Source organism: Lagopus leucura, unplaced genomic scaffold (genome assembly GCF_019238085.1).
Source record: "Lagopus leucura isolate 7727_CA_CO unplaced genomic scaffold, USGS_WTPT01 Super-Scaffold_100021, whole genome shotgun sequence".
NCBI lineage: Eukaryota > Metazoa > Chordata > Aves > Galliformes > Phasianidae > Lagopus > Lagopus leucura.
The window spans coordinates 9242356-9268154 of NW_024962274.1; the positions used below are offsets into that span (position 1 = coordinate 9242356).

At 39.6% G+C, this 25799-nt stretch overlaps 1 protein-coding gene across 2 annotated transcripts in view; it reads left to right on the plus strand.

The window, feature by feature from the left end:
* The window catches only part of SPSB4 (splA/ryanodine receptor domain and SOCS box containing 4), a 104801-nt gene that overhangs the window by 74075 nt on the left and 4927 nt on the right, over positions 1–25799 (plus strand). The window contains exon 3 of one of the 2 annotated variants that reach the window (XM_042878373.1): positions 9686–11549. The exons of the other annotated variant lie outside the window; for it this stretch is intronic. Within the exon in view, the coding sequence (XP_042734307.1) occupies positions 9686–9813 (128 nt within the window). The 3' untranslated portion in view covers positions 9814–11549. Of the gene's footprint in view, positions 1–9685; positions 11550–25799 lie in introns of those variants that run through there. 2 annotated transcript variants of the gene reach the window in all.

Genomic DNA, 25799 nt, shown 5'->3' on the forward strand with positions numbered 1-25799 from the left:
CCCCCAGAGCTCATTAGGGTGTATACAATTGCATTAAAATTTTAATGATGCACTACACAAGTTTTTTTGCTTGGTTTGAGGAAATCTGCATATGTTGGAGCCTCTGGGTAAGTTAAATTGAAGCAATTGAGAAAGTGTCATGTAGCAGTAATACAAGGAGTGTAGTAAAATATTCATTGTCTCTGAACAGCTCAACACAATTTTTATAAATCTAAGCAGGATAGTCATCAGTTCTGTCACTGGTCATCACTTCTGTTAATTATGGCAAAGCTATGAAGAAAGCAACAGTGGGATGCAGAAGATGTTTTAATTCCATTTCATTGCCAGCTAAAGTAAGTAACTTTATTATGTAGTATAACATGAAAAACCCATATAGAGAACTACTGTGGTAGGTTCCAGCTGAGAATAGAGCTGTAAGCCTTGGAAATCTTGAATGAGCATGTATTGGTTTAGTGTGATAGCATTTAGAAATTCCTGTGAGGCTCCAGAGTGCAAGATGACAGCTTAGTGCATCGTCCGACACAACAAGTAGGTCATAAGAAATGTAACAGGTAGATAGAGCAGGCCACTGGGAGAAGGGCAGACAGAGAAGTCAGACAGTCAGATGGGTTCAGCACATATTTGTGATGCTTTGTCTTTTTGTACGCCTTTCTGTCATCCACACATTTTTACTCCCTCTCTTAAAAAAGTGTCCTTCAGGAGATTAACCCAAAAAACAAAGTGTGCTTAAGAACAAGAGTGAAAATTTAGGATTTCAAACATTAGAATATTCTAAACTGCTGTTATGCTATTAAGACAGGAAATGTGCTAGTGAATCGAGGGATGGGCAAAGATTTGCCTAAAAGCAGTCTGAATTTTTCCCCTAGAACAATAAAAACTTGTTCACAACCATAGAAGTTGTTATAGGCAGGTCCTTCTGCAGGGGTGTTTTCTGTGCCCGTTTATGAAGCACGTTTCTTGGAGAGAGAAACTGGAAGAAGTGTTCAGCGTATTTCAGTTGTCGTGTTGCATATTGTCTGCACCGTGTGACTACCTGTTACAGGAGCTGTCTGCAGTGGTTCATCCTTGAAACCTGAACTTTCCTTCAACTTTCTCAGTTACTACTTTCCCTATAAATCTATCCATAACTCCCTAAACAACTCAGTGAAATTCTCATCCAAGCTTTAATCTTCTCACACCTTGATACGTTTTAAGTTCCATCTTTATGGCCTGGCATGCACAAACTGAATTTAATGGTGATAAATGTGCTGAGAATAGAATCTGTAAAGTGTGCATTAATCTGTGCCAGATTCTCATTCCCAACATGTTAAGCTTGAGGAAGCTGAACTGTGAGGATCTAAGGAGCCCATTCCTGTAACTTAGGCTCATCTTTTTTACAAGCACTTTTTGTTTGTTTGTTTTTAGGTGGTTTAAGGTGTCTTTTCTACTACAGAACAGTTAGATCATCGCTGAAATAACTATCTCAATTTAGCTTCATCCAGTGTTCAAAACAGAGTGGGGAGTTGTTTTGTGGAAGTATTTGAGGGTAGGAGAAGAGCAAACAAATCTAGTTCAGAAAGCAAATTTTTCTGTCCTTCCTATTTGTGTTTTCCTGCTGCGAACAGGGAATGAAATCATACGTGTGCTTCCTCTTTCAGAAGAGAAGTGGCCGTGGTTTTCCCTCTCCCCCTCTCAGAGCATACAAAAACAGTGGACTACCGAGCTTTGCTGCTTTCATTGCTGGTAAAATTTGTCATTATCTGGATCCATTTTGCAGCTTCTGAGAAAAAGAGCAGTGCTCGTAATCTGTGAGGTGGATGAGTAGTGTGTTAAAATATTCTCAAAGCTGAATCATACCTGTAATTTTTATTACTGTGAATGGAATTATTATAAAGCACATGTGCATTTGAATTACCTTTCCTAATTCAGAAAATGAAGGTGTTCTGGAAAGGTCCCACATGTGTTGTCAGTGCATTTATTTGTAGATTTATCCCCGATTTGGGCTGTGAGCTAGACTTTATATTGCCCTGTGTTGTAAGTGTGCTTCAGTTCACCTATTGCCTTTATTAAGGTGGACCGTAAACCCACCTGGATGGTAAGAACTGTGCTGAAATACTGTTTGGGCAGATGCTCACTGAAGTCATGATGATGAGCTAAAAAGTTCCTTGGGGCATGGTTAAACATTTGCTTTTGAAGCACTGTAATAATATTGAAAATTCAGTTGACGATACAGCAGCTTACTTCATGAATGTCTGCGTCTGTGAGAGCTTAAGATAACTTTTGCCATCAGATAAACTAATGCTGCCAGTCTTTATAGGTGTTCCATCAAGTTGCGAGTGAGATTGTTGAGTTTCTGAGAGGTAGCCTAGTGATGTTGAAGGTACTGCTGCCAGCTCTGACAATTAGTGCTGTTAAACCACAAATTATCTTGCAACTCTCTTCTTACATCTGCAGGACCTGTTGTGTTGATCTGTCCTAGACCTGTGGGCATTGTTCTGTATGAGCAATCATTTCTTTTATTTATAAACTGCCTAGGAAACCTCTTGGGTTGTCACACGGTAAACAGCTTCATCTTGGTTTGTTGCCTTGTTTTTTTAACTCCCTCCCAGAACAATCCTTGTGCCAAGACATTTGTTTTTCTTTCTTTTATGGTAAGGGAAGGGGAGAATGAAAGAGTGAACCAGCTCGAGTTATTTAATTCTGTGGGGGTGATGGACATGTTTGCTCTAACACCATCTCAGCTCCCTAAGGCTCACCTCAGGACTTCGACTTTCTGTGAAGTCTCTGGACGAGGCATTTACCCACTGTTTATCAATATCTTTTCCTTAGTAAAACAGATACAGTGTTATCAGTCTCTGCTTACCACTTGCATGGACCAACACTAAGTCAGTGGAGAATGTTTGAGCTTTCTAAAGAGGGTTGCTAAATTATTTAGATATGGTTCCCTGTATATACCCTTCCTACAACTGTGAACAGGCAAATTACTTTTCTAGGGAAAAACACTCCTGTAAGCAGCATGCTTGTGGCCTGTGCTTAGGCTTACTAAATTTGAAACCTTTAGGAATAATTGCAAAACTTGCATTGAATTCACTGGATGTGGGCATGTGCTCTGGTGCTTTCTGATGATTGTCCTCTCTTGTCTTTCTCATAGCAGATTGCAAGCAGTGAAATGTGAAGAAGAGATTACAAGGAGACATGTATTTACAGTCAAATGACCCATTCTTTATCAGCCTTCTAACAGGAGGCTGCTAGCTTTTGGAAATTTGGGGGGGATTCTTCTTCTTTCTCCTTTCCTCTCAAGAAAGTACAGCTGGAGAGCATAAGCTGAAAACAAATTACACTGCAGAATATCTATCTGCTTGCTCACTGCTGCTTTTTGAGGTTAATTCTGCAAAAGGTTGCCTGACTGAAGCTTTAAGCAGCATGTAGCTGTTCTACACTTAGAAGCTGAAGGTATGCTTAAATGATTCCCCTGGCCCAGCACATGACATGCAAGCAGTGGGGGCAGAAGTTTAACATGGAGTCGTTTTTCGAACTTCTCTACCTTCCTTTCCTCTTTAAAATATTTAATTTCAAATACCAGATTTTTGGAGGAACATGTGTTAGCTCAGCTACAGCGGGAGAGGTGCTGACATTATATTTGTAGTTTTCCTTTTTTTTTTTCTTTTCTTGCCCAGTCTGCTAAAAGCAAGGTGCTGATGCAGTGCTACAGGAGGTTTTATTTGTCCTGGAAGACAATTGCTGGAGATGCTGCCTGTCAACTGATAACAAAACCTCCCTGTCTGTCACCTTTTGCAGAAGGGAGCAGGATGGCTTGCAGCTGTGCATGAAAGCCCTGCAGGGCAGCAAGGGAATGGTGGAGGGGCTGCAGGGTGTGTGTTCTGCTGCCGAGAGCCTGCTGCTTTGGGCACATGTGTCTGGGAGAAGTGTGACCGTGTGCTTGGGTGTGCTCTTCTGAGTTGCAGGCTTCTTGGAAGTGTTGTTCTCCTGGATCTCCAGAGCTGTGACTAAAATGTGGTGTTCTGAGGTACTCCGTTTATGTGTCTTGCTGGGTTAGACTGCAGAGCTCATAGACATCTATGGCAAAGATAGATAAGAAATTTCTTTTATCCTGTTATGCTTTCACTGAATTTTCATTACTGCTAGGAGATTTATTAGTATTTTTTATGACCAGTCATAGCCTATGTTCTTTAAAATATTATTTGCAATTTCCTTTTTCTAGAATGTGCCATTTAAAGAACACAAGTCAAATTTTCCATCAGTTGCATCAGGGAAGTCATAAATATGTCAAAGGGGGTGTATTTATGTACCATATTATGTTGGAGAAAGATTTTGGCCTGTAGTGTGCAAAATTAAAACAATAATTAAGCTCTGACAGAACGGTTGGAAGGCAAACTACTGCCCTACTTATATCTGTATGTTTATTGTATGTGATATTTCAAGGGTAATTACAAATTCCTATATACCCTAATTCACCCTAATGGAAATGCTTGGGTCACGTTGCCCTTTCACAGGTGTTTTGGTATAATGAATTAGAGGAAAAATTTAAGGAAAAGATTAAAAAGCAGTGCTGTGGTCTGAAGCATGGAGGGCTTGGTGCCCTGATCAGGCTGAGGGCCACCCAGCAGCACAGGCAGGCATCGGGTAGTAATGGAGTTTGCAGAGGCTGAGATGAAGACGAGTGGTTCAGAGCTGGGGCCTGATTGATGTGGAATTCCTGGAGGATGGGAGGACAGAAGAGGGGGAGTTGGTCAGTATCTACCAAGTACGTAGTAAACAGAAACCATTATGCCTAAATAATGCTCTGTCTTAAGGCAGAGGCATCGTGCTCATGAAACTGAGGCGTCTCCTCAGTTTCCACACCTCTGTGCAGCAGGCTTTTGCAGAGGTTCTTTCCTTTCTTTGTTCTTGAGGCAGTGTGGCTTCACCTTATTCCTCTGGTGAAGGGGTATACATTTGGGAACAGGAACAATGTTAATGTTTGTTAATCTTTTATGGCCAGAAATACCAAAGTAGAAGATAACTTGGTGGTTCAAGTAGGCATTAAAAAAAAAAACTCCTAAAAATTCTTAAATTTTTGTGACACTGGTGCTCACAAAAATCTCATTTTCCAACCAGATTTAGGATTGGTTTTTTTCCCCCTAGACAATTGTTATTCTATAAAGTAAGATAAAAATGTACTTTACAAATTAATGAAAACTGCAAACGTTGTGGGTTGCTCTAGGTTTAGAAATTTATTTCAGAAAGTGATTACTGTCGTTTGGCAAGTAACTGCCTTGTGCTGAAAGCTGTTCTTTTGTACAGGCATTATGTAATGTGGCAGTTAATAACATTGATGTTATTGGATGTTAGATGACTTCAGTATCTTGACGATAAAAGCCTGTTTACAAAGATGAGGCATTCTTGTTGGAGTGCCAGATTGTTAAGTAACCGCAGGTTGCCAGCCTAAATGAACTTGCAGCCTGTAATGATGTGTGAATTGCTATTGCAGATGCATATTTATTGGGAAAATGCTCTGGAACACTTCATTGGTCACAGTTACAAAGCGTGCTGTTAGATAGCTTGCATGGATGTGCAGCTCGGCGTGGCTCATGATGGTGTCTACTGCCTGGGGCACCTCTTGGTGGCATGCAGCTCTGTGCCAGTGCTGGCAGTGCCCCATGCCCCCTTTTAAATTGAACTTGTTGTGAACTCCTGGGAGACATGGGAACTAAGCCAAGTAGTGATATTTTTTTCACTGTTTTTTTTTTGCTGTTGAAAAGTATCTTCTGGTGATGTGATATCTCTGAGAATCTGCCTTTAGGTAGAGAAGTTTCATACTAACCCATAAATGGAAAGATTCCTGCAGATGCATTCAGAAATGGAACTGCAATTTGGAGGGAGCCAGACCTGGAGGCTACCAGCTAAGCTAGGGCTGATTTTTCTTCTTGAAGTTCTGCTGGAGCCTGAAAGGAAGCTAAGTTTCCTGTGCAAAGCTTGCTGCCATGTGCTGGAATATCTCACTGTTTCTTAGCCTGGTTGGGAATTCAGTACAAAGAACCATTCTTGTGAATTGTGTTTTCTTTACAATTTTGTATTTCAGCTCAGTAATTCATTCCTCTTTTTTCTAATTGATAGAGTATTACTGGAGTGCACATACCTTCACTGAAATGGCTGGGTATTCTTTCTTTCTGGAAGCTTGAATTGCTCTAATTTCATTCCATTTTGGGCTATTCTAAAATAAAATATTTGTTTAGAGTTAGGATAAAGAGTAAACCTAATGGTTTACTAAATACTTTGATTTGAATTATTGTTTTCTGCCCTTGCTAGGGACACCAATCAGTTAATATCCTCATACTTAAAAGTTTTTCAAAGGTAAACAGTAGGAAGACATATTTCAGTAGCCACATTTACAGATTACCATGTGGCTTCAGAATATCCATTTTGCTATCTATTGCATGTTGGAATATTTTCTTGTCATTTGCACTGTTGAGTATTTTGGATGCATGAGGTCTGTGTGTGTGTGTTTTAGGTGATGTGCACAGCAGTGTATGCTTGAGACAGTTGAACTTTTCCTTTCCATGCTTTTATCTCCAACCGAACTTCCATGAAAACATAAGGCAGTTTTGCTGTTTGCATGTGAGTAATCCTGCTGCTGTTAGAGCCGGTGATGAACAGCCTCCTCACCACCGTCCAGTTCCCTGCCAGCAGTGCTGATGTCAGCCCAGCTCCCTCTCACCAGGCTCCAGCAGAGGAATTGATGCAGTTGATGAACTATCAGCACCAGGGCGCAGTTCTGGCAGAGCCTGAGCTTAGCACCCAGCTGGGACACCAGCAAACAGCACTTGGTGAACCTGAAAACATCTCTGAAATTACCGCTTACATCTGTGCTGTGGGGCAGTTGTACTCTGGCCTTTGCCCTGCCGCTTTCTGAGGCTGTGCTGGGACCCTCAGCCCTGGGTGCTGAGGAAGTGTCCCCAGCTGACTCTGTCCACATGACTATGGGGCTCGGTGCTGCTGAGGGTCCTGCCCAGCTGCTGAGGCTGGGGTGCACTCCCCATTGCTGTGGAGCATGGAGTGAAGGCAGTTGTGCAATTGTCAGTCTCTGAACAGCCTCTCCTGCCTTCTCAGTGTATATACAAAGGTGGCTACCTGAAATCGGCCCAATTTTCAGGATCTAACTCATGCTTCCTAAAACCCCAGCCTTTTCCCAAATGATCTTCATTTGTAAAATACTTCATAAAAATACAACATAGGAGAGTATTTGCACAGAGGCACATAGCAAATGTTTTGTTGTCGCTCTGTTGAGCAAGGCTGCCTAAAACTTTTCACTCTTTAATTTTAAGCAGCTTTACAATTATATGAGCTATTTTGAAACATAATATGATTTCTTTTCCTGAATTTAACTTTTGGTCATTTAGGACTATTCACAGCTGCAAGCTTTTATTTAAAATCCTGTTATTACAAATTTTCTGCAAACTCTTAGCAGAACCAGCAACCCAGAGAATATCACATCTACTTGTGTAGGACAAACTTGTAGGTTTCTTTGTTTCTTTGTTTCTTTGTTTTAACTGCTGTTTCATAGAAAGGAAAATAAAGATGGTGTAGTTAAATTTTTGAGTTGCAGAACACCTTCAGTGTATGTGATTCAGCAGCTGTTGCAAACACTTGGGGACACTTTCTTGAGCATTTCAGAATTCCCTGTAGAAGTGAGAAAAAAGAGGCTCACTTAGCAGTTCAAACTTGAAAAATATTTTAACCTTTCCTTAAACTGTGTTTTAAAGTTTAGAATTAACTCTGTTCCCAGCTGCACAGATGGCTGCATTTTGCATATTCCTTTGTCTAGGAGAAGAAGAGACCATGTGATCAGTTAATGGCTTAAAACACTGTTAGTCTTCATTTTACATCTTCTTTATGGGACCCTCAGGGATTGGGGAAGATACTCGGAGAATTGTTGTTTATGGTGTAAGACCTGTGATATGTGTTGTACTCTGTGTCCTGGAACTCATGAGCTATTTTTGCTCTGACTTACTAACCCTTGTTAATGAATTTTAGAGTTTCATTCCTGAAGCATCAATATTCATAATTCTGATACTTAAAAGTTAAAACTACGATCTCAAATATATAGAAAATGTTACTTTATTTCTATAATGTGTGGGTTCTCTTGAAAAAAAAAATCTTTGAGTAGCCAAAATTCTACATGAAGTGGAAATGGATTGTAAGAAGAAATAGACTTCACAACTGAGTCACAGAAGTGGTTTTAAAGCTAAATATGCTTTTTAGGCTTTCAGCACACCACAGAATGCTTTGTAGGCTTTTTCCTTGGACAGTTTTTGGAAACACTGTAATGAACTGTGCATACTACAAATCAAATATGGTGCTAGGATAAGTGACAAAAAATCCATGAAGTCAGTGGTCTGTCAATTTTAGTATATGAAGCCAATCCTTCAGCCTGGTATTTTGTCTTCAAGTAGATTTTAAAATGATAGCAACTGAAGGATTGATAGATTAACTTTTAGATGTGTAAACCTACGTATGTGGGACATGTAAGAGCTCCTGACAGAACTGTTGGGAGCTGAACAATTCTGAGTGCTTGTAAGAAAACGTGTCAAGTTCATAAAAGGCTCTCACTGTTATAAAGGCATGACAGAGTTTTGCTCATATTTTGGGATCATTAATATAAATGCTGCTGTTTTTATCCCATAAACACAGAAAGCTTCCTGTAGTCTTTAAAGCTCTTCTGTTTTAGAGCGATGTGTGCAGCCAAGTGCATCTGGTTCAAGTTGTTCTTGAGGATGGGCATAGCCTATCTTTACAGCTTTATTCCTATTTCTATTGCAAACCAATTTCCATTGTAAATCCCACAGTTACTGTGGTTCACATTACTGCAGAAAGAAAATGCTATGACCTTTCTGCAGTTCCCTGTAACTTGCACATCAGGATAGGAAGGAGATAGAGTTAAGATGGTTCGAGATTCTGTCATCGTTGTTTGGGTCTCCAGTCTTAACTTCTGTCCATCAGGAATTTCAGTTGCTTTGTGTTTTGAGGTTATTTGTGTCTGCATGAGAGCAAACATAGTGGCTTCCAGTCTGCTGAATGCTCCTCCCCTCATTTATTAATGGGGTAAAGGTTAAATTCCCTATAGATTTTTGAGGGTCCTTTATTTATCTATCTATCTATCTATCTATCTATCTATCTATCTATCTATCTATCTATCTATCTTCTGGTTAATTTCTAAGAAAGAATGGCTAAGAGAGTATCACAGGAAAAGCAGTGTTTGCTGAGGTCTGGTTACCCTTAAGTACTGTTTCCAGTTCCTGAGGCACAGAAGGAGTTGGTATGCAGGGGTCAGAAGTTGCCAGTTTAGTTCATGTTAACACAACATACGGAATGTTGTGTTACAGAGCAGAAGCTCTTTGTCTTATTAGAAATCTGGAAATGCAGTAACTCGTTATGCTGCAACTTTGGAAGTGTGAAAAGTGGTTCTGTGTTATTTTAAGCCTTATAGCCGAAGAAGCTCAGTGTGAAATTGTGGTCAGCTGGAATGATTGAAATGTGCAGCATTATCTCTTTGCTCCTATGGAAGTTCTCAGTTACCTTATGGTCGGCAGGTTTTTCACAGTGCCACTAGCTTCACTACTGCTTAACACAATACAGAATCTGTGTTAATAACGCAGACTGTAAGTGGAGATGCTGAGAAATTAACTCTGTCTTCTTTTTTCTCCAGCGGAGCCCCTGCCTTTAATGGACTTGTGCCGAAGATCAATTCGTTTTGCTCTTGGCAGAGACCGCCTGCATGACATAGAAATTCTACCTTTGCCTCTGTCTCTGAAAAATTATTTGCAGTATCAATAAGACGTCTAGAACCCTCCGGCCTCACATTGGACTACATCAATGCAAATAGCAGAAAATTGTTTACAGCAAATTAAACATTTTCGTGATGGACACTTAAGTGTTATTTAATTTTTAATATATATATTTTTTTCTGAATCAGTGAAAGCAGATCACTGTGGGGGACTACTAAAGAATGTGAAAACATTGATTTGATCAAGATTCATGTGCTATCTGTTGCCTGTTGTGTTTACAGTCCTGAAAGCCATTATCTTAAGCTGTCATATATTGGTTTACTGTTGATGCCTCGAGTAAATGCCAATAGAAAATCTGACCTGCAAGATCCCCTGTCATGCAGGACAGAGCATTCTTCAATAATGTGGTTTTTTTTGTTTTTATTTTTTTTTTTTTTTTTTTTTTTTCTTTCTTTCTGTCTTTCTCTCTTCTATATCCTACCCCACTATGATCAGCTAGCAAAGGAAAACTTGAAAAATGCTTAAATCTGACCTTTGGTATCCAGAGTTGTTAAGAGCTTTGAGCGTTCCTGGCATCATCAGCCTGTAACACCTAAAAGCTCTGACATTAGGGAGGAGAAATTTAAAAAAAAAGGAAGAAAGCAAGCAGATTGTCTAGAAGAATGTGTGATTTAAAACATGAAAGGAAAAATCAGATATATGTGTCTGAAAAGTCAATTTTTTGACACGGTAAGTGAGATGCAGTCCGTTGCTTTCAAGACCAAATGTAGTCCCTCCAAAGTTCTGCAGTCTATAGCGAAGTGCTCACTACCCCAAGAATTCAGGAGACTAATATTTTAGACAGCTCATCACTTCTTTTTTGAACAAATTATAATTATAATGTGGTATGAACTCTAAATACTTGGTTCTCTTCTTAATGTATGTGTGGCTATAATGTTTATTTATCTGTTTAGAATCTGTGGTGTTCTCATTTAACTGTTTCCCATCTTGGGGGTTACTGATTTTATTGTGTTTTTTTTTTTTTTTTTTTCCCCCCAACTTCACCTGAAATGTTATTAATTTTTCAGGCTCATCCCATTTTTAAGATGCTGCTTTCTATTTGCATTTCTTACATGTTTCAGATTATCAGCCTCATCAGTTACCTAGTTTTTAAACTGGAAGTTGTTGCTATGGCAGGATGTCAAATGTTTAGACTGAGCTGCCTTCAGCATATTTTAATGTGAATTTACTGATGAATGAAGAGAAAATTTCTAATAAAGTCTACTGTCCAAAATAAAACTCATGTCTTCTTTGATGAACTTCAACTGCGTACAGAGTTGGAAGTTCAGCTCCTCCCACAGCTTTGTGAGTGTTTGTGTCCAGGAGTGTTTTGGAAGCGTTTCTTTGAGTTCCTGTACGAGTGAAGATGATAATACTGCAGGCAATGTAGTGTCCTGTTTCCTGATTTGTGTCACTGTCTTTGAATGTGGTTGTTCTCGAGTCTTACACTTTTAATGTGTTTCTAGCCAGGCTCCTCCTCTAACTAATGCCTCAGTTATGTGTTAAATTGCACTTTGAGATGCAATGCTTGTGCTGTAAATTGACATTTGACTGTGTGTGTGATACAGGCAAATGCACTGACATGGAGATGGTTGTCCTGCTCTCAGTCACCCCAATTACAAATTCAATCTGAAAAGAGAAATCTGAGGTAAAAATACAGCAATATGAGCACGTGTGGAAGTAGCAAGAGCAAGATAATGTAATGATGTCAAAAATGAAATAAAGATTTGCTTCTCTTGGGCTTAACTATGCAAGTTGATGACTATTTCAGCATTGATGTATATTTGGGCTTGCTTTCACTTAGGGTGAGAAGTACATGTTGTATCTCTAACTTTGCTAAGGGGAAGAAATTACAGTTGTGGTCAAGATTGCATATTTTTCCCATTTGCTTTGCTTATAATTTGAACCTTTTGTCTTACTAGGTAAAAAGGAAGAAGGTGATGTAAATATATAAGAACTCATCCAAAATGAAAGAGCAACGTCAGGTGAGCAGCTGTTCAGGAATGGTGGAGTAGTCACGGTACATCTTATTTTTCCACCACTAAAATCCATTTCAGGCAAGCGTTTCCTAAAATTAACATTTTAGTGTCTGTAACTGGGCTTCAGGTTCCTGTGAATAACTACAGTGGTGCAACAGTGGAATTGTTCTTATCCTTTGTTCTTTAGCTAGGCCCAAGATAACAGCCTTTTAATGGTACAGTAATGTGGAACTGATACTGTGAGAAAATGAAAGGTGCCTTTGTGTGTTAATTGAGTTATTTTGTGATAGGATTGAGATTCCAGATGGTACCTCTTTCTCTGTACCAAATATCCTTACTTGAACTTCCAGACATTTTTTCTAAACATGTAACTGTCATCCAAGAGAACTTGATTCTTTTTCTGCTGTTCTTTGTGATGCTGTGGATGGTAGATACATCCCCTCGCACTGGGTTCGGGCCCTGTTCTGAAAGGTTCAGAATCTTCTGGGTTTAGTTTTCTTAGTCCACAGAAATATTATAGAAGAGGATATGCCAGAGACAACTGCCAGTGTTCGTGCTAAACTTAAGTTTCCAAATAGATTCACTTCTGAGAAGGCTGTAGGGAAGCCAGTGTCTGTCAGTATAGCTAAGATTGAGACAAGCAGTGAGGCTAAATCAGAACTCCTCCTCAAAAGAAGTACCAGAACAGAGTCTACTCTCTGATTTGCTGAATTCCTGCTCCTCACATCAATTCTCAAGGCTCATGTTACTGGAATGTAAACACTGTCAATTGTCTGTTTCTGGAGTGATTTGAGCAATAATTTGAGGTGCTGATGCACTGGCTTTCTCCCAAAACAGAGGTCAAATGCTAAATTAGAATGCAGTTGAAACTTCTCAGTCTTTCTATCCTTTAAGCTTGGGTGTGGCAAGATACCATACCTAAAGAAGTCCACCCTCTGACAAATCTAATAGAGAGGATGACTGCTTGTTATAATGCTGTACTACCATATTTGCTATAAGAGCTCTCTTATTTCTGTATTTTTAATTTAAAACCACTTCAGCTTTTATCACACAAAGAAACTTGGGCAGTAGGTGCAGTGACTTTCAGCTTTTATGTCCTTGCCTCTGTACAAGAAGAGCATAGCTTTTCTAGTCGTGATCTGGAAGTTTTCCTATGGCTGACACACCAAGAATAATAGAAAGTATTTATAGCAAAAGACATGAATCTTTTTTGTGTAATTTAAAGCAAAGAGGCATGTAGCTAGGAGCTGTAACGAAGTTGTGTCCTTTGTGATGGGTAAATGCTAATTAGTGCATTGGAATAAGAATTACTTCACCTACCATTTGATCTTAAATGCACTCCCTTCCTAGGAATTACTGAAGATACAGAGTCCCTTACCTTAAAGTTGTGGTTAAGACTGGATATGTGGTCAGCTTCTCTTCATTATTTTCTAAACGTTGCCCTTCATCGTTCTGCAGGTGTTGTAGAGGAGGGAGCTGGATTTATCCACCTAGAGGCATTGCTTTCAAGATCGCCATTCACAGAAGCTGTAACGTCAGTGGTCATTTGTAGGACTTAGCTTTTAGACTTAGTAAAGCTGTAATTTCGTAACACCTGAATTTGGAGTCCAGTTTGACAAGCTGTTCACATTTAGAATAGCAGCTGATGTATGCATGTCCCTGCTGGTCTGACAAAGCCAGTACTATGAAGGCTTTTTCTTCAGATTGGAGCAAAGAAAATGTACTGAAATGTCTGCATTCTTATCCAGAGGTAATATAATACAATCTGTAGAGCAACTGCAACACTTAATAGTCCTCTGGTGTTCCATGTTTTTATCTCAACAAATTCACTGAAACTGTTTCTGTTGAGATAGATTCAGACTTCACAGTCGTTTCTCAGTGTTCACATGAAGCTGGGAAAAGTTCTTATGGGAGTAGATTTGCAAGAATCTTTTGAGTGTTTCTGATAGTTATAAAAAAGCAGCAGGCCCAAGATTCCAAAAAAATTCCTCCTCATCTCCTTTACAGTTGGCATTATTAAACTATAACCATATGTTCTCATGTTACTCAGCAGCAATCGCTATGCAGCAAAATTTGTATCAGGTCCAGCAGTGCTCGTTCAGGTATAGTTCCCACTGACATCAGTGGGAGATCTGCCTGAGTCAGCACTGCTGACTTTGGTTCCCATGTAAAAACTCCCAAACATTTCCAATACATTGTATTGAGTGATATTTTTTTAATATGTTAGTGATGTCAAGCAGATGGTTTCTGCAGAAGTTTTTTTAATTTGGAAAAACATGCTGGCAAAGTGCAGTTAGGTGAATGCTTTGAGAAAGTTAAACGAAAAAACGGTGTCTAGTTGAGACTGGGAGTGATATTCAAAGGGGAAGCTAGACTTTGGCTCTGCAGTGGTGATTTTCAAAAACATAAACCTCATAGTGGTTTTAATTCTGCATGCTTAAAAGAATTCAGGGTCTTTATTCATTTCTTTTTATTTCATGAGAGAACGTCTGGTGATCATGAAGTAAAAATCTTTCGTTTGCTTGATAAATGAAACATTTTTAAAAAGTTATTCCTTAGGAAATGTTCTTTGTAGATATAGAGCCATGTGAAATACACAACGTGCAGAGGCCAAAATGAATGGCCTCACTGCCCCTTTTCTTTATTTAGATTGCAGTGGTTCCTTCAGAGAAGAACTGCAGTGTTTTACAGGCAGTGTTTAAAATAAGCTGTTTGGAAGCAACTGGCACAAAGCAGAACACCACTGACTGCAGGTAAAGGAGAGCAAATAGGAGTGTGCTACAGTGGGGGCAAAGCTCTTGAGAGCAGCATTTCTGTTGGAATTCAACAAATGCAACAGTAAGTAGGGCTGTGTTTCCGTCTCTTCTTTTAGGCTCTCTATGGGGTGCAAGTAAAACTCGAGGAAGGCTGTTCATGCTTCTGTCACCACCAGGTATTGATGTTTAAAGTTTAAGTGTCCTTTTCCTCCCTGGATATTATTTCCACAGACAGCACCCTGAAACCCCTGCACTGACTGCATGTGCCTCGGGACTCTGAAGGATTCTGGATTCTCTGCTGTCATATGAGGTTACACCTTGTTCTACACACTGGAACTTAAGGAATTAACTTCTAGGCACAGAGCACAACTGCTCTGTCATTATTGCTATAACTGCAGAAACATGTGGATACCCAAACTGTTTAAATGCAGGGCAAATAAATGCACAGTAAAAGGCAGCTTCACCTGAAATTGCAGTCTTACAATGAGCACAGTGTTCATATTATGTAGAAAAAAAAATATATTCATAGAGACACAAGTAACTGGTTTATACATACCTGGGAAACTAATGTGTGCTTTCAATTGCGGAATGCTTCTACCTGTTTACTCTTCACAGAGAAAATCAGTTTGGCAAGTTTACTGCTTCTCCTATAACAAAATGTGAGCAGTTCTAAGACATGTGGCCAGAATTTCAATGTATGCTTTTGGAAGTGACTCCTCAATCACAGCAGAGGTACCTGTGACAATATTTTGAGGCATGGAGTTTTGCTTTATTTATAGGTGAATTATAACTGCATCTAATTCATGGGAATTAAAAGGATATGGATCCTGCTGAGTTAAGTATTCTATCAGGCCTTGTTTAGAGATGGAACCAAACAAACCCAAGGTACCTAAGTAAAGCAAAGCCTGGCATCAGCTGCTGCAGCTATTAAAATGTTTACCAAGTTCTATGATCTATTTGCATAAATAAGCCCTCCAAAAAAAAACCAAAAAAAAAAAACAGAGGTAGTTTTGTTTACATTGGTTTCCAGAACACAGAAGTTGAAATCCAGGTTCTGCCAGAAACTGCCATGTTAGTGATCTGATGATTTTATTTTTCACTGTTTCTTTGTATGAACATCCAAAACAACTGAGAATTTTCTTCTATTTCTTACAGTTCGTATCACCATAGGTTCTGATATCCCTTTGTATTAAGGACCACTGTTTTTTACTTAGTGCTCTAATTCCTTCTGAGATGCTGACGTGAAGTAGACATGCATTGTGGGCATCTCCATCTGCACAGTCACTGGTACCAACTATGTTATGCTATGAAATTGTTGATTTATTTGTGGCTCACATAGTAGAAGGATTTCTTTTCATAACAGTTGTTAATAGGAGCAGCTCCATTTTTGGTCTTGGCTAACTCACTGCTCACAGTAGTGAACTGCGGACAGCACTGTGTTTGGCTCTTCTGTCTGATTACGTCTAGGTCCCAGGTTGAGTTTGTATTTAATCTCTCAGAAGGTAATAGGAGACTACCAAGTTCAGGATTTCCTTGGCTTGCATCAGAAACAGTGTTGCCAGCATGAACACCAAAGTAATTATCCTGTACTCAGCACTGGTGAGGCTGCATCTTGAATACTGTGTCCAGTTTTGGGCCCCTCATTGCAAGAAAGACACTGAGACCCTAGAGTGTGTTCAAAGAAGGGCAACAAAGCTGGTGAGCACGAGTCTTATGAGGAGTGGATGAAAGAGCTGGGATTGTTCAGTCTGGAGGAGGCTCAGGGGAGACCTTGCTTTCTGTAACTACCTGAAGGGAGGTTGTAGTGAGCTGGGGGTCAGCTTCTTCTCTCATGTAACTGGTGATAGAACTAGAGGGAATGGCTTCAAGTTGCGCCAGGGGAGATTCAGGCTGCACATTAGGAAATACTACTTTTCTGAAAGAGTGGTCAAGCACTGGAATGGGCTGCCCAGGGAGGTGGTGGAGTCACCGACCCTGGAGATGTTCAAGGAATGTGTGGATGTTGTGTTGAGGGACATGGTTTAGTGAGAGCTATTGGTGATCGGTGGATGGTTGGACTGGGTGATTCTGTGGATCTTTTCCAACCTTGGTGATTCTATGATAATTTACTGATACTTCCAAGTTTCCTTTCCCACACCTTCTCTTTGATGGGAGGAGCAGTTAGTCCCAGTTCTCTTCAGGTAGGAGAGATGCTTCTGTTCTCCTGCTGCTGTTCCCTGGGATCTTTCCAGTGTGCCCAGGTGGGCTCTGTTGTACTGGGGAGCCCAGACCTGGATGCTGGGGCTGAGCGGAGTGGAATGGAGCGATGACCTCGAGCTGCTTCTAACGCTTCTCCTGATGCAGTCCAGGGAAGTGATTTCCATAGAGCTGAGGCAAAAGAGCTGTGCTGCCCAGAGCCACATCCAGCCTGGCCTTGAATGCCTCCAGGAATGGGGCATCCACAACCTACTTGGGCAGCCCGTTCCAGTGCGTCACCACCCTCTGAGTGAAAATAATAATGAATCTGTAGTTGTGTCTCAAAAAGTTCTTCCTGTATGTGAAAGCCATGGCCTCCAACTTCCTGCTGAATCTGAGCTGGAAAGCAGAGGTTTGAAGATCCTGGTTTCCTATGTTACTCCTACATTATTTGTTATTTGCTTTCTCCTTTTGGCATTTACTTACAGAAATTCAAAAACACTTATTTGTTGAGGGTTTCTGTATTGTACCTATACATTGAATCCATAGGACAAATCTTAAGAACATATCTTATGAAACCAACTTGAATTGTAAAGGAATACACAAATTTTCAGACTCAGAAATGCTTCCTGCTATTGAAATACAAATGAGAATTTTCAAAGTTAAACTCAGATTAAGGAATTTTAAAACGTGATTAGTATAATCAATAGTTACAGTGCAGGAGACAAGGAGATGAAAGAAATGATTCTATTACATTATGGTCTACTTATAGACTCAATATATGTGCTATAGCTTTTGATCTTCCTGAACCTGCAGCAGTTCCTCTGTTTTCTAACAAAACACACCTTTCCTCTTTCTAGTAGGATTTAATGACTTAGCAAGTTTCTGCTTTTCAGATTCTTCATCCTTTACAGTTGAGTCTATGAACTTTTTTGATGGTGTAATTGATTAATTTGCATAAGTTAAACTTGTATCACTAATTTCAAGTTGTGTTTTGATTTGAGGATCAAAGCTTCAGCCTACCTACCCTGAAAGTTTGTATGTTTTTTAGGCTATTGCATTACTCTCATTGAAGATATCTCTGCTTATAAATTCACTCCTGCTAGGAAGTTTGTTTGTTTGTTTGTTTGTTTGTTTTTCAGGTTAAGCTGGGGTGTCTTGACATTTGTTTTCTTCTGTTCTTGAGAAACTCCCTTTTCCTCTAATCCTCTTCTAAACTAAAGGAGAACAAAATTGATGCCTCCAGGTTCATCTGGAGGTGCTTCTCCTTCTATTAGCAGAACAGTTGAGGAATGGCAGGAAGAAAGCCAGGAGAATGCAAATAAGCTAGAATTCATAATTTACGTATATGGGTACTTAAAAACTACATGAGTTGGAAGGCTAAGTTGGATCAAATGTCCAATTTCACCCCTAAATAGGAATTGCTAAGCAATGCTGAGAAACGCAGTTCCAACGCACATCTTGGAGTTCTTCTGTCAAAGCAGATTTTCAGCTGTCAGTGTTCCTAACTCAAGAGATTCTAGGCAAATGAATCTTCTCTTGGCCACCTGTGGCTCTCCCAAGGTCTCTGTGCCAGACGCTTGCTGTCTCTGCAACACAAGCAGAGCAAGGAGGTCCCAGAGCATCGTTATCTGCAATACACATTAAGTAATGCAAAAAAAAAAAGTGGGTTCTTTTTTTTTTGCAAGCTGTTAAATCTGTGCTGCCTGCAGCTGCTGATGAAGGGAAAGAAGATGTTCTTGGAAGATTTTCTTGAGAACAGGTTTCATTTCCATAGTGCTCACGTGGGACTGGAAAAAAACCCACCAAAATCAGATGTTAAGTCTAGAAAAAATTATTAGTTCATCTAGTCTTACAGTTTTTATAGGAAAGGTCGTAAAGTCTCACTTGAACAAGTCAAAATCTTTCTCTTTGACTATGATACGTAGTTGGATGACAATAAATGTGTTTCTCATTCATTGTTTTTAATTATATATCTATACCTAAAACTGCCTGCTTTGAGCTGCTATCCACTGCTGATTCTTGTCACTTTTTTCCATGAAACTAAATAATAATATCGCCTTCCCAGGTTGCTGCATGCTGCAAGCAAGCCACAACTTGATTGTATTTTGCTGAGCTAGACACATAGTTAAATATTTTATTAGAAGGAAACAACTTTAACTTTTAATAAAATTATATCTCCTGCATACGTGCCAGATTCTACCTTCTCTTAAAACTGGTTTTGCTAGTCAGTGGTCTGCAGGCAGGTAAAAATAGTTATTTTCTGGCCCCGTTCCACACTTCATTATTTGTATGAGGAACACATTATCCTTGCTATTTTCCCTTCTTTGTTTTATTTGCTATGGCACTGCTTTGAAAATTCATATTTTAGCAGCATGTCTGTTTTGACCCTTATGTTTCTTTAGCTGCTATTTCCTGAAATAGCCTCTCTTCTCATAATTAAAACTTGATGTCGTCTTCTTTGATATGTAACTTTGGCTTTTACATCAGCACTGTGTTTGAATATGTCTAATTCTTCAAGTGATGTCAATTTTTCTGTGCAACTGCCTGCTTCTCCCTTATTATCTGTCACCCCATCAGACCTTTCCTAATCTGCAAATTTGATAAACCATGATGTGATAGTTGTAATCAAATCACCAAGGACGCTTCAAACAGTACTGAAGTTGACTGAAAATGTTATTCAGTAATGACTGACTGTGGATGTCCTCTTTGGGGACTGTCTGCCAGCCAGGACTTGGCCACTGAATGTGCACATTGCAGAGGATGCTGTCATTTGCTGAAATAAGGCATCACATACTAGATCAAATTACTTATCAAGGAAAATGTATTGCCTTTGCTTAGCAGCTTAAAACAAAATGCAAAAGAGGAGAGTTATAGGAGAGGTGAGTAAACAAAGTGTGTAGATGAGGAAGGGAACCAGAAGAGAGAAGGTCATAGAGGGAAAAAAAGGAGAGATTTGTTACTTAGCAAAAGTATAGATAACTCTCCTGCTGACTGTGACCCAGTGAGTTAATGCAGTCTTGATGGTGATCTCTAGAAAATATTAAGCTGCAAACAGTTCTTTGTGGCTAAGTGGCAGGGTTAAATTTTGTGGTTTCCTAGCAGTTTTTCACAAATTTTATTTTAATGACAACCTTTCTGTCACTGTGCACTCTCCAGTGTTGTCTATTGAATTGATTTAATTATGTTGGTATTTTCTGTTGTGGTTTTTGGTTTTTTTACTAAACCAATGAGATATTATCAATTCACTTCCATTTGATTACATTTCATAAGTATTTTTACCAGTGCTACACCAGAAAGCTAATGGTGACACTTTGATTTTTACCATCTTTTTCATGCTGTTTCTCAAATCTGCAGAGGGTCTTGCAAGTTGGGAGGATGCTTGTAAAGAGGTGACATGTGACAAGTGGTTTCTTCAAAAGACTGTGCTAAACTGAAGCGCAGTCACCACATGCACGTCATACAGAAAACATAATTGCTTGTTAAAAACATGAGTTGAGATCATTCCTTTGTTCTGCCACAGACTCCATGTACCTGCCTCACTGTGCCATTGTCAGTTCTGCATTTAGAGACGTTTATAGGCAGTCACTAATTCACAGGAGTTGAAAATGGCGTGCTGGAATAACCTGGTGCCTGCCATCTCCTAGTCCCTGCCAGGCCTTGTTTCAGGAAAGCTGTGCCTGGAAACTTCCTAACAAATAGCAAACAACCTTAGAGCTGCTAGCAGGAGGGAAACTCTGGGGTAGCAACCGTATCACCATTAAGTTCAACACTGTGATCAGGTGAAAGTAGGTTGTATAGGTTCAGTGTGTAGATACTCAAACTTTAGGAAGGGAATTTGAAGAACTGTGGGACTTCTTTGTACCGCATTCACCAGCTACCTGCAGAAGTGACAACAAATGAGATCACCCACACTCAGATGATACCAAGTTTTTTTTCTGAGTAGCTAAATTCCTCTGGCCCACAGTGACACAGCTAGGATGAAGGGCAGCGTAGGAGATTGAGCACAGAGAAATCATACAGAAGTGAGACTATGCTGAGCTCAGTAAGCTGGGAGGGCATGGGCTGACAGGGCCCTGCACAGCACCGAGGTGGGCTGGGGCTCTGCAGCCCTGTCAGTGCTCAGGGCCTCACTAGAGGAGCAAAGCCTGCACTTGTGCTGCACTGCAAGAAGGAAGAGAGGGTGGGATTTAGCTCAGGTGTGTTTGTGTCTGGAGACGGAGGTGGCAACCCAGAGGGTTGGAATTTGGGCCTGAATCTTGCAGCACAGATACTGCAGAGGTGGAAGCTGGCTGGGCTCGTCCTGAGTACCTGGGTGGGAGAGGCTGCAGCCCAGAAGGCTGCGGTGGGCTGTGTGTAATCCCTGTAATGCTGTTGCTGATGTCTGCTCTGCACAGGTTCTCCCTGAGCCACCAGGACTGAGGGAGCAGCTGGTTGACCACCTTCAGGTTCTGGATGTAATTTGTCCCCTCTGTGTGGTCACATCCTTTCCAGGTGAAAATCAAAACCTGAGGGGAAATTCAAAAGCTGTCCTGTGCCCCTCAGCATAGACCAGGCAGAGTTTTTAATCTGTTCTTTCCCACATCTGTATTTAACTTTTCTGATTAGCTCCTCATGGCTTTAATTGCATTATTAGTAAGTGAGAAATTGGGCAATTGCTTTGATATTTCATATAGTTGCTGCATTTTTCTGTCATATCTATGGGATCCAACTCAGGCTGTAGCTGGTGGCCTTCTTTGGCCTTTTTGTCCAGAGTGAGATCATGAGTTATTCAACATCCCTAACCTAATTCAGATTGATCCGTGTCAGTGTTTAAGACCTGAGGAGATGGGTGCTCTAAGGCAGTATGGCAGGAGGCCACACGAGCTCATCAGGTGCTGCCACAAGGAGAGGTGCTGTGGGCACACGGCGCCATTTTAGGAACGAGGAGCAGCTCCTTCAGGCTGACTGACAAACATTTGGGTTTTTTCTCTTATGGCATCCTTTTCTACTTTCCCAGAAGAGCCTTTGTTGTGATAATTGCGTTATATTAATTTTTGCCTGATTGTATCACTATTCTACTTTAGCTTCATGCTTTACAACACACTATACATAAACTATTACATTGTGGTTCATTCCTATTACGGCTGTTGTTTCATTAGCTCCAAAGAGAAGACATGCAGCATATATTCAGCACTTTTTTGCACAGAAAATTTGTGAATGTACTGAACTGCTAGTCTTGGAAGACTGCCTTCTGGTACTCAGCAGGTTGAGGTGTATTTGATTGCAGCTCCTTTAACGGTGTTTCAGGTTTCTCATAATTCAGATTAATAGGAAAGATTAGAAAAATGTGGTTATTCTATGATCTTACTTTCTCAAGTTTACTATTATAAATCATCCAAAGAGCCTGCAGCTGCTGCTGAAAAGGGCAATCTCATCTGTTCCTCTCATCCCCAGGAATGATTGTGCTGTGCTCTCTTTGTGATGTTGCTAGCAGTAGTTGTGGACACGCAGGTGGCAAAAAGAAGAAAACAAATTAACTTTCAGCTGCATCAGCAACTTGATCTGACTTGCCATGTACCAGCGATTGCTAGTGGTGACGTGGAAAAAAGGCAGGGGCAGGCAGATGTGAGTGTGAGTTCAGATGGGTTAAGTTTCACATAAAACCACATCTTAAGAAGCAGCATAAAAGGGGGAAAAAAATCATCTTTTGTGCAGAAATACTGAATCTTGAAAGAGGCTTCTGTTCTGCTTTAATCTTTCTAGCCTATGGTCTTCTGTTCTCAGCCATCTGTTGCCACCTGCCTGCATATAATGCAATGCAGCCTCTCTTCCTTGCTTTCACATTTCACTTATTCTTTTTCCAAATGGGTTGTTTGCAAATGAGAAGTATTTTTGTAGTTTGCATGTCAATTTTTTTTAAAAAAGTTTCTTATCATGCTGCTTTATCTAGTATTCCTTTGTAGAATGGAGTACTTAGCAGAGGGAAGTTGCTGGCTGAAGAACTGAGATTGTACTTGAAATCCTTTTGGTAATACTAATATTTCATCCCATTGTGTTTTTCTTTTCTTTGTAGCTTCTCTTGATCATAGAAGGTAGGTGAACAGCTGCTGCTAGATTATGACTGCTAGTCCATTGTGTCTTTTTCAGTCTCTATGAATAAGCCTTATTTAAATTAAGTGTTTATCTGTTAGCTCGTCTGAAGATTTCTTTTCACTTAATTTTTATGCATACCTGAAGTCTGCAGTATGTTTAAAATGTTTAATATACCTAGTTAATAATTTTAGACAGTGACTTTTATTGTAGCTGTATTGTTCATAATACATGTTGTTGATGTTCCTCAGTTCCAGAACTTTCCTCTGAAAGATTTATTTTCTTTTTTATTTTTTTTTTTTAATTTTAAATATTCACTTGGTATTGGATGCTGTTTTATTTCTTGTTTTCACAATATCCATCTTACTGACGCATTGATTTATAAGCCTTCAGCTTTCAGGACAACATCCAGTATTGTCTAACAGACTGCCACAAACTTTCTCTGAATTTTCTTAAAGAAGCCTGCAGGTGTTCTTTTCTTAACCACACCATTTGAGATGCAGATGCAGAATCATGATTTCATATATGAAATACTGTTATCAGTTAACGTGATCAGGGCACAGTATGGTACATCAGCATGTATTCTCTGAGAAAACACGTGCTTCCTAATGGGGAAAGTCTGTGTAAATGATCAGGCAGTTTCTATGACAGTATGGATTTTCACTTTGGTTTTGGCATTGTTTTCCTTACACTGCCACTCAGCGGTCAGTAATGGTGTGTCTGGAGATTCCAGCTTAGGAGTCTGAAAACTTGCTATCCAGAATGTTCAGCACTTTGTTTTAGAAGGTTTTATTTCACGATAGGATCATACTAGAAATAAGTTTCAGTGTTCAGGGTAAGTCTTGCTACATTGCTGGATGAAAGCTTATTTCACTACAAAGGCAATTTCAGGCAATGTAATTGAATCCTGTGCCAAGGACTTACTGTTCTGCAATAGGGAAACAAGATTGCATTGCCATTCAGAGAAAGGAGAGTCACGAAAGAGCAAAAAGTTTTGCTTCTTTTTTAAATTCTCCTCTTATTAGTGTTGCATATGAATCTTGAGAGGTTGTCTAAATTAGATAGATGATTCATCTGCTCTAAAGGCCAGTGAAGGAATGGGAACTTCTAGAGGGGACTCAACCTAGGCTGATGCCTTTCCAGTGAAAGGAAAATTCTTCATATCCAGAAATGTAATGCAGTATAGAGTTGTGATATTTTAAAATTAAAAAATATTCTAATTACACTTAGATAATCAAATGCATTTGAATGCAAAATCTTACTTTACAGATAATTGAATTATCTCAATTTTAGTGTTTACATGATTTTTTTTTTATTATTATTTTTTATTTTATTAAAGGTGTTGCAAAATGGTGAAAGGTTTTGGTCAAGTAATTGTATGGAATATTTTGGTCCTCTTTGTTTTCCAGAACTGTTTTATGTTCCATATGCATTTTGATATGTAGTAGAGACTTTCCAAGATGTTGCATACAGGAATAGCAATTCAGTTTTAAAGGAACAGTTGCAAGTGAGGCACTGTACATCACTTCTTTTGGATGAATGAAGAAATTAGCAGGACTTTCCTGGGGTCTGTTCTTGAGCTGCAGATAACTGTGTGTACGCTCATACTTTCCTATGAACGTTCTTCAGGCTTTAAGCTCTTTGAAGCAGTTGGTCTTATTGGAATTGCTTACAGAACTGTCAGTAGAAAGGATGATAAAAGGAAGAAAAGATGATACATTGAATTATACAGGCAGAGATGCAGAATAGAGGATGGGGAAGGCAGTGCTTGGAGTGTTGTGTGCCTGTCAGTGCTGCTCTGGGCTGCTGCCATGCAGCACTGGCTGTGTTGCAACAGGAAAGGAAATAATCTGTGGCACGCTATGCTGGTCAGCACTTAGAATGAAACCCAGTCCCAAGACATCAAGTTAAAAGAATTTTTAAAAGAAAAAAAAATTTTTTTAAACCTCTGTTAGACAATAAACTGGAAATCTATGTTTTGGAAGGAGGGGGTGAAGCAGGTGGAAGCAGATGGTTTGTGGTGAGTATCAATAGAGATGTGAGAGAAGAAACATGAGAGCCACAGATAAATAAGAAGCTTGAACTACATATTTCTACACTGAAATAAATGAGCTGAATGAGGCTGCAATTCAGCAAGAGCTTTTCAAAAGCATCTCCAAATCCTGCCGTATTCAGCAACAGCGTAGTTTTTCAAAAATGCCACCCTGCAAGTGAACAACACTTAGTAGTCTGCTAAATAGTAAGGGTGCTCTTGAAAATCTTACACCATAACAAGGAAGTTCGGAAAGACATTTCAAGGGAGGATGGTCTTCAAGAATTTATGTCAATTTCTGAATCAAGACTGTCAGTGTTACTTCCATGACAAATTGATTTTTGCAAAGCTTAGGGACAGAATTTAAAAATTTGAAAGTAATTAAATTTTCTCTTGAATTAGAGCCCTGTTTAGCAGGAGAAAACAGCTGAAGCAGATAAGATAAACTCATCAAGAACATCTAGAAATTGTTCTGGGAGCAGCATGAGTGGAAATCGGGAAGACAAGCTTAAACTGAAAAGGATTGATTTAAAATCTAGAAGTGTGCTAATTCAGGTTTTTTCTTTACCTTTTCTTACACATCATGAATGACTGTTTTAAACAGAGACAAATATATGTATATAGGAAATATATAGGTCCTGAGGACAGTGAGCATTGTGTGTTTGTCCTTGGAAAATATGTTTCTTGAGGCAGGAATAACTAACAGAGTAACGGAGTAGCAGTGCTCTCTATTTAAAACTTTCTTACTTATTAATCACCCAAATCAGTACAAGCTATCTTCTCTCAAAGTTTATGAAAAAGTGAAGTTAGTCATGCAAAATAATTCTGTCACCAATCTGTAACAAATCTTTAAGGTTTATTGAACACATTTGAAAGTATTCCAGGAGAACAGCTGCATAGGATTAATCATTCTCAGGGTAAAAGCTGAATTTTTCAGACGTTTGCATGCACTTCATAGTCTCTCAGAAAAATAGCCTGTTCC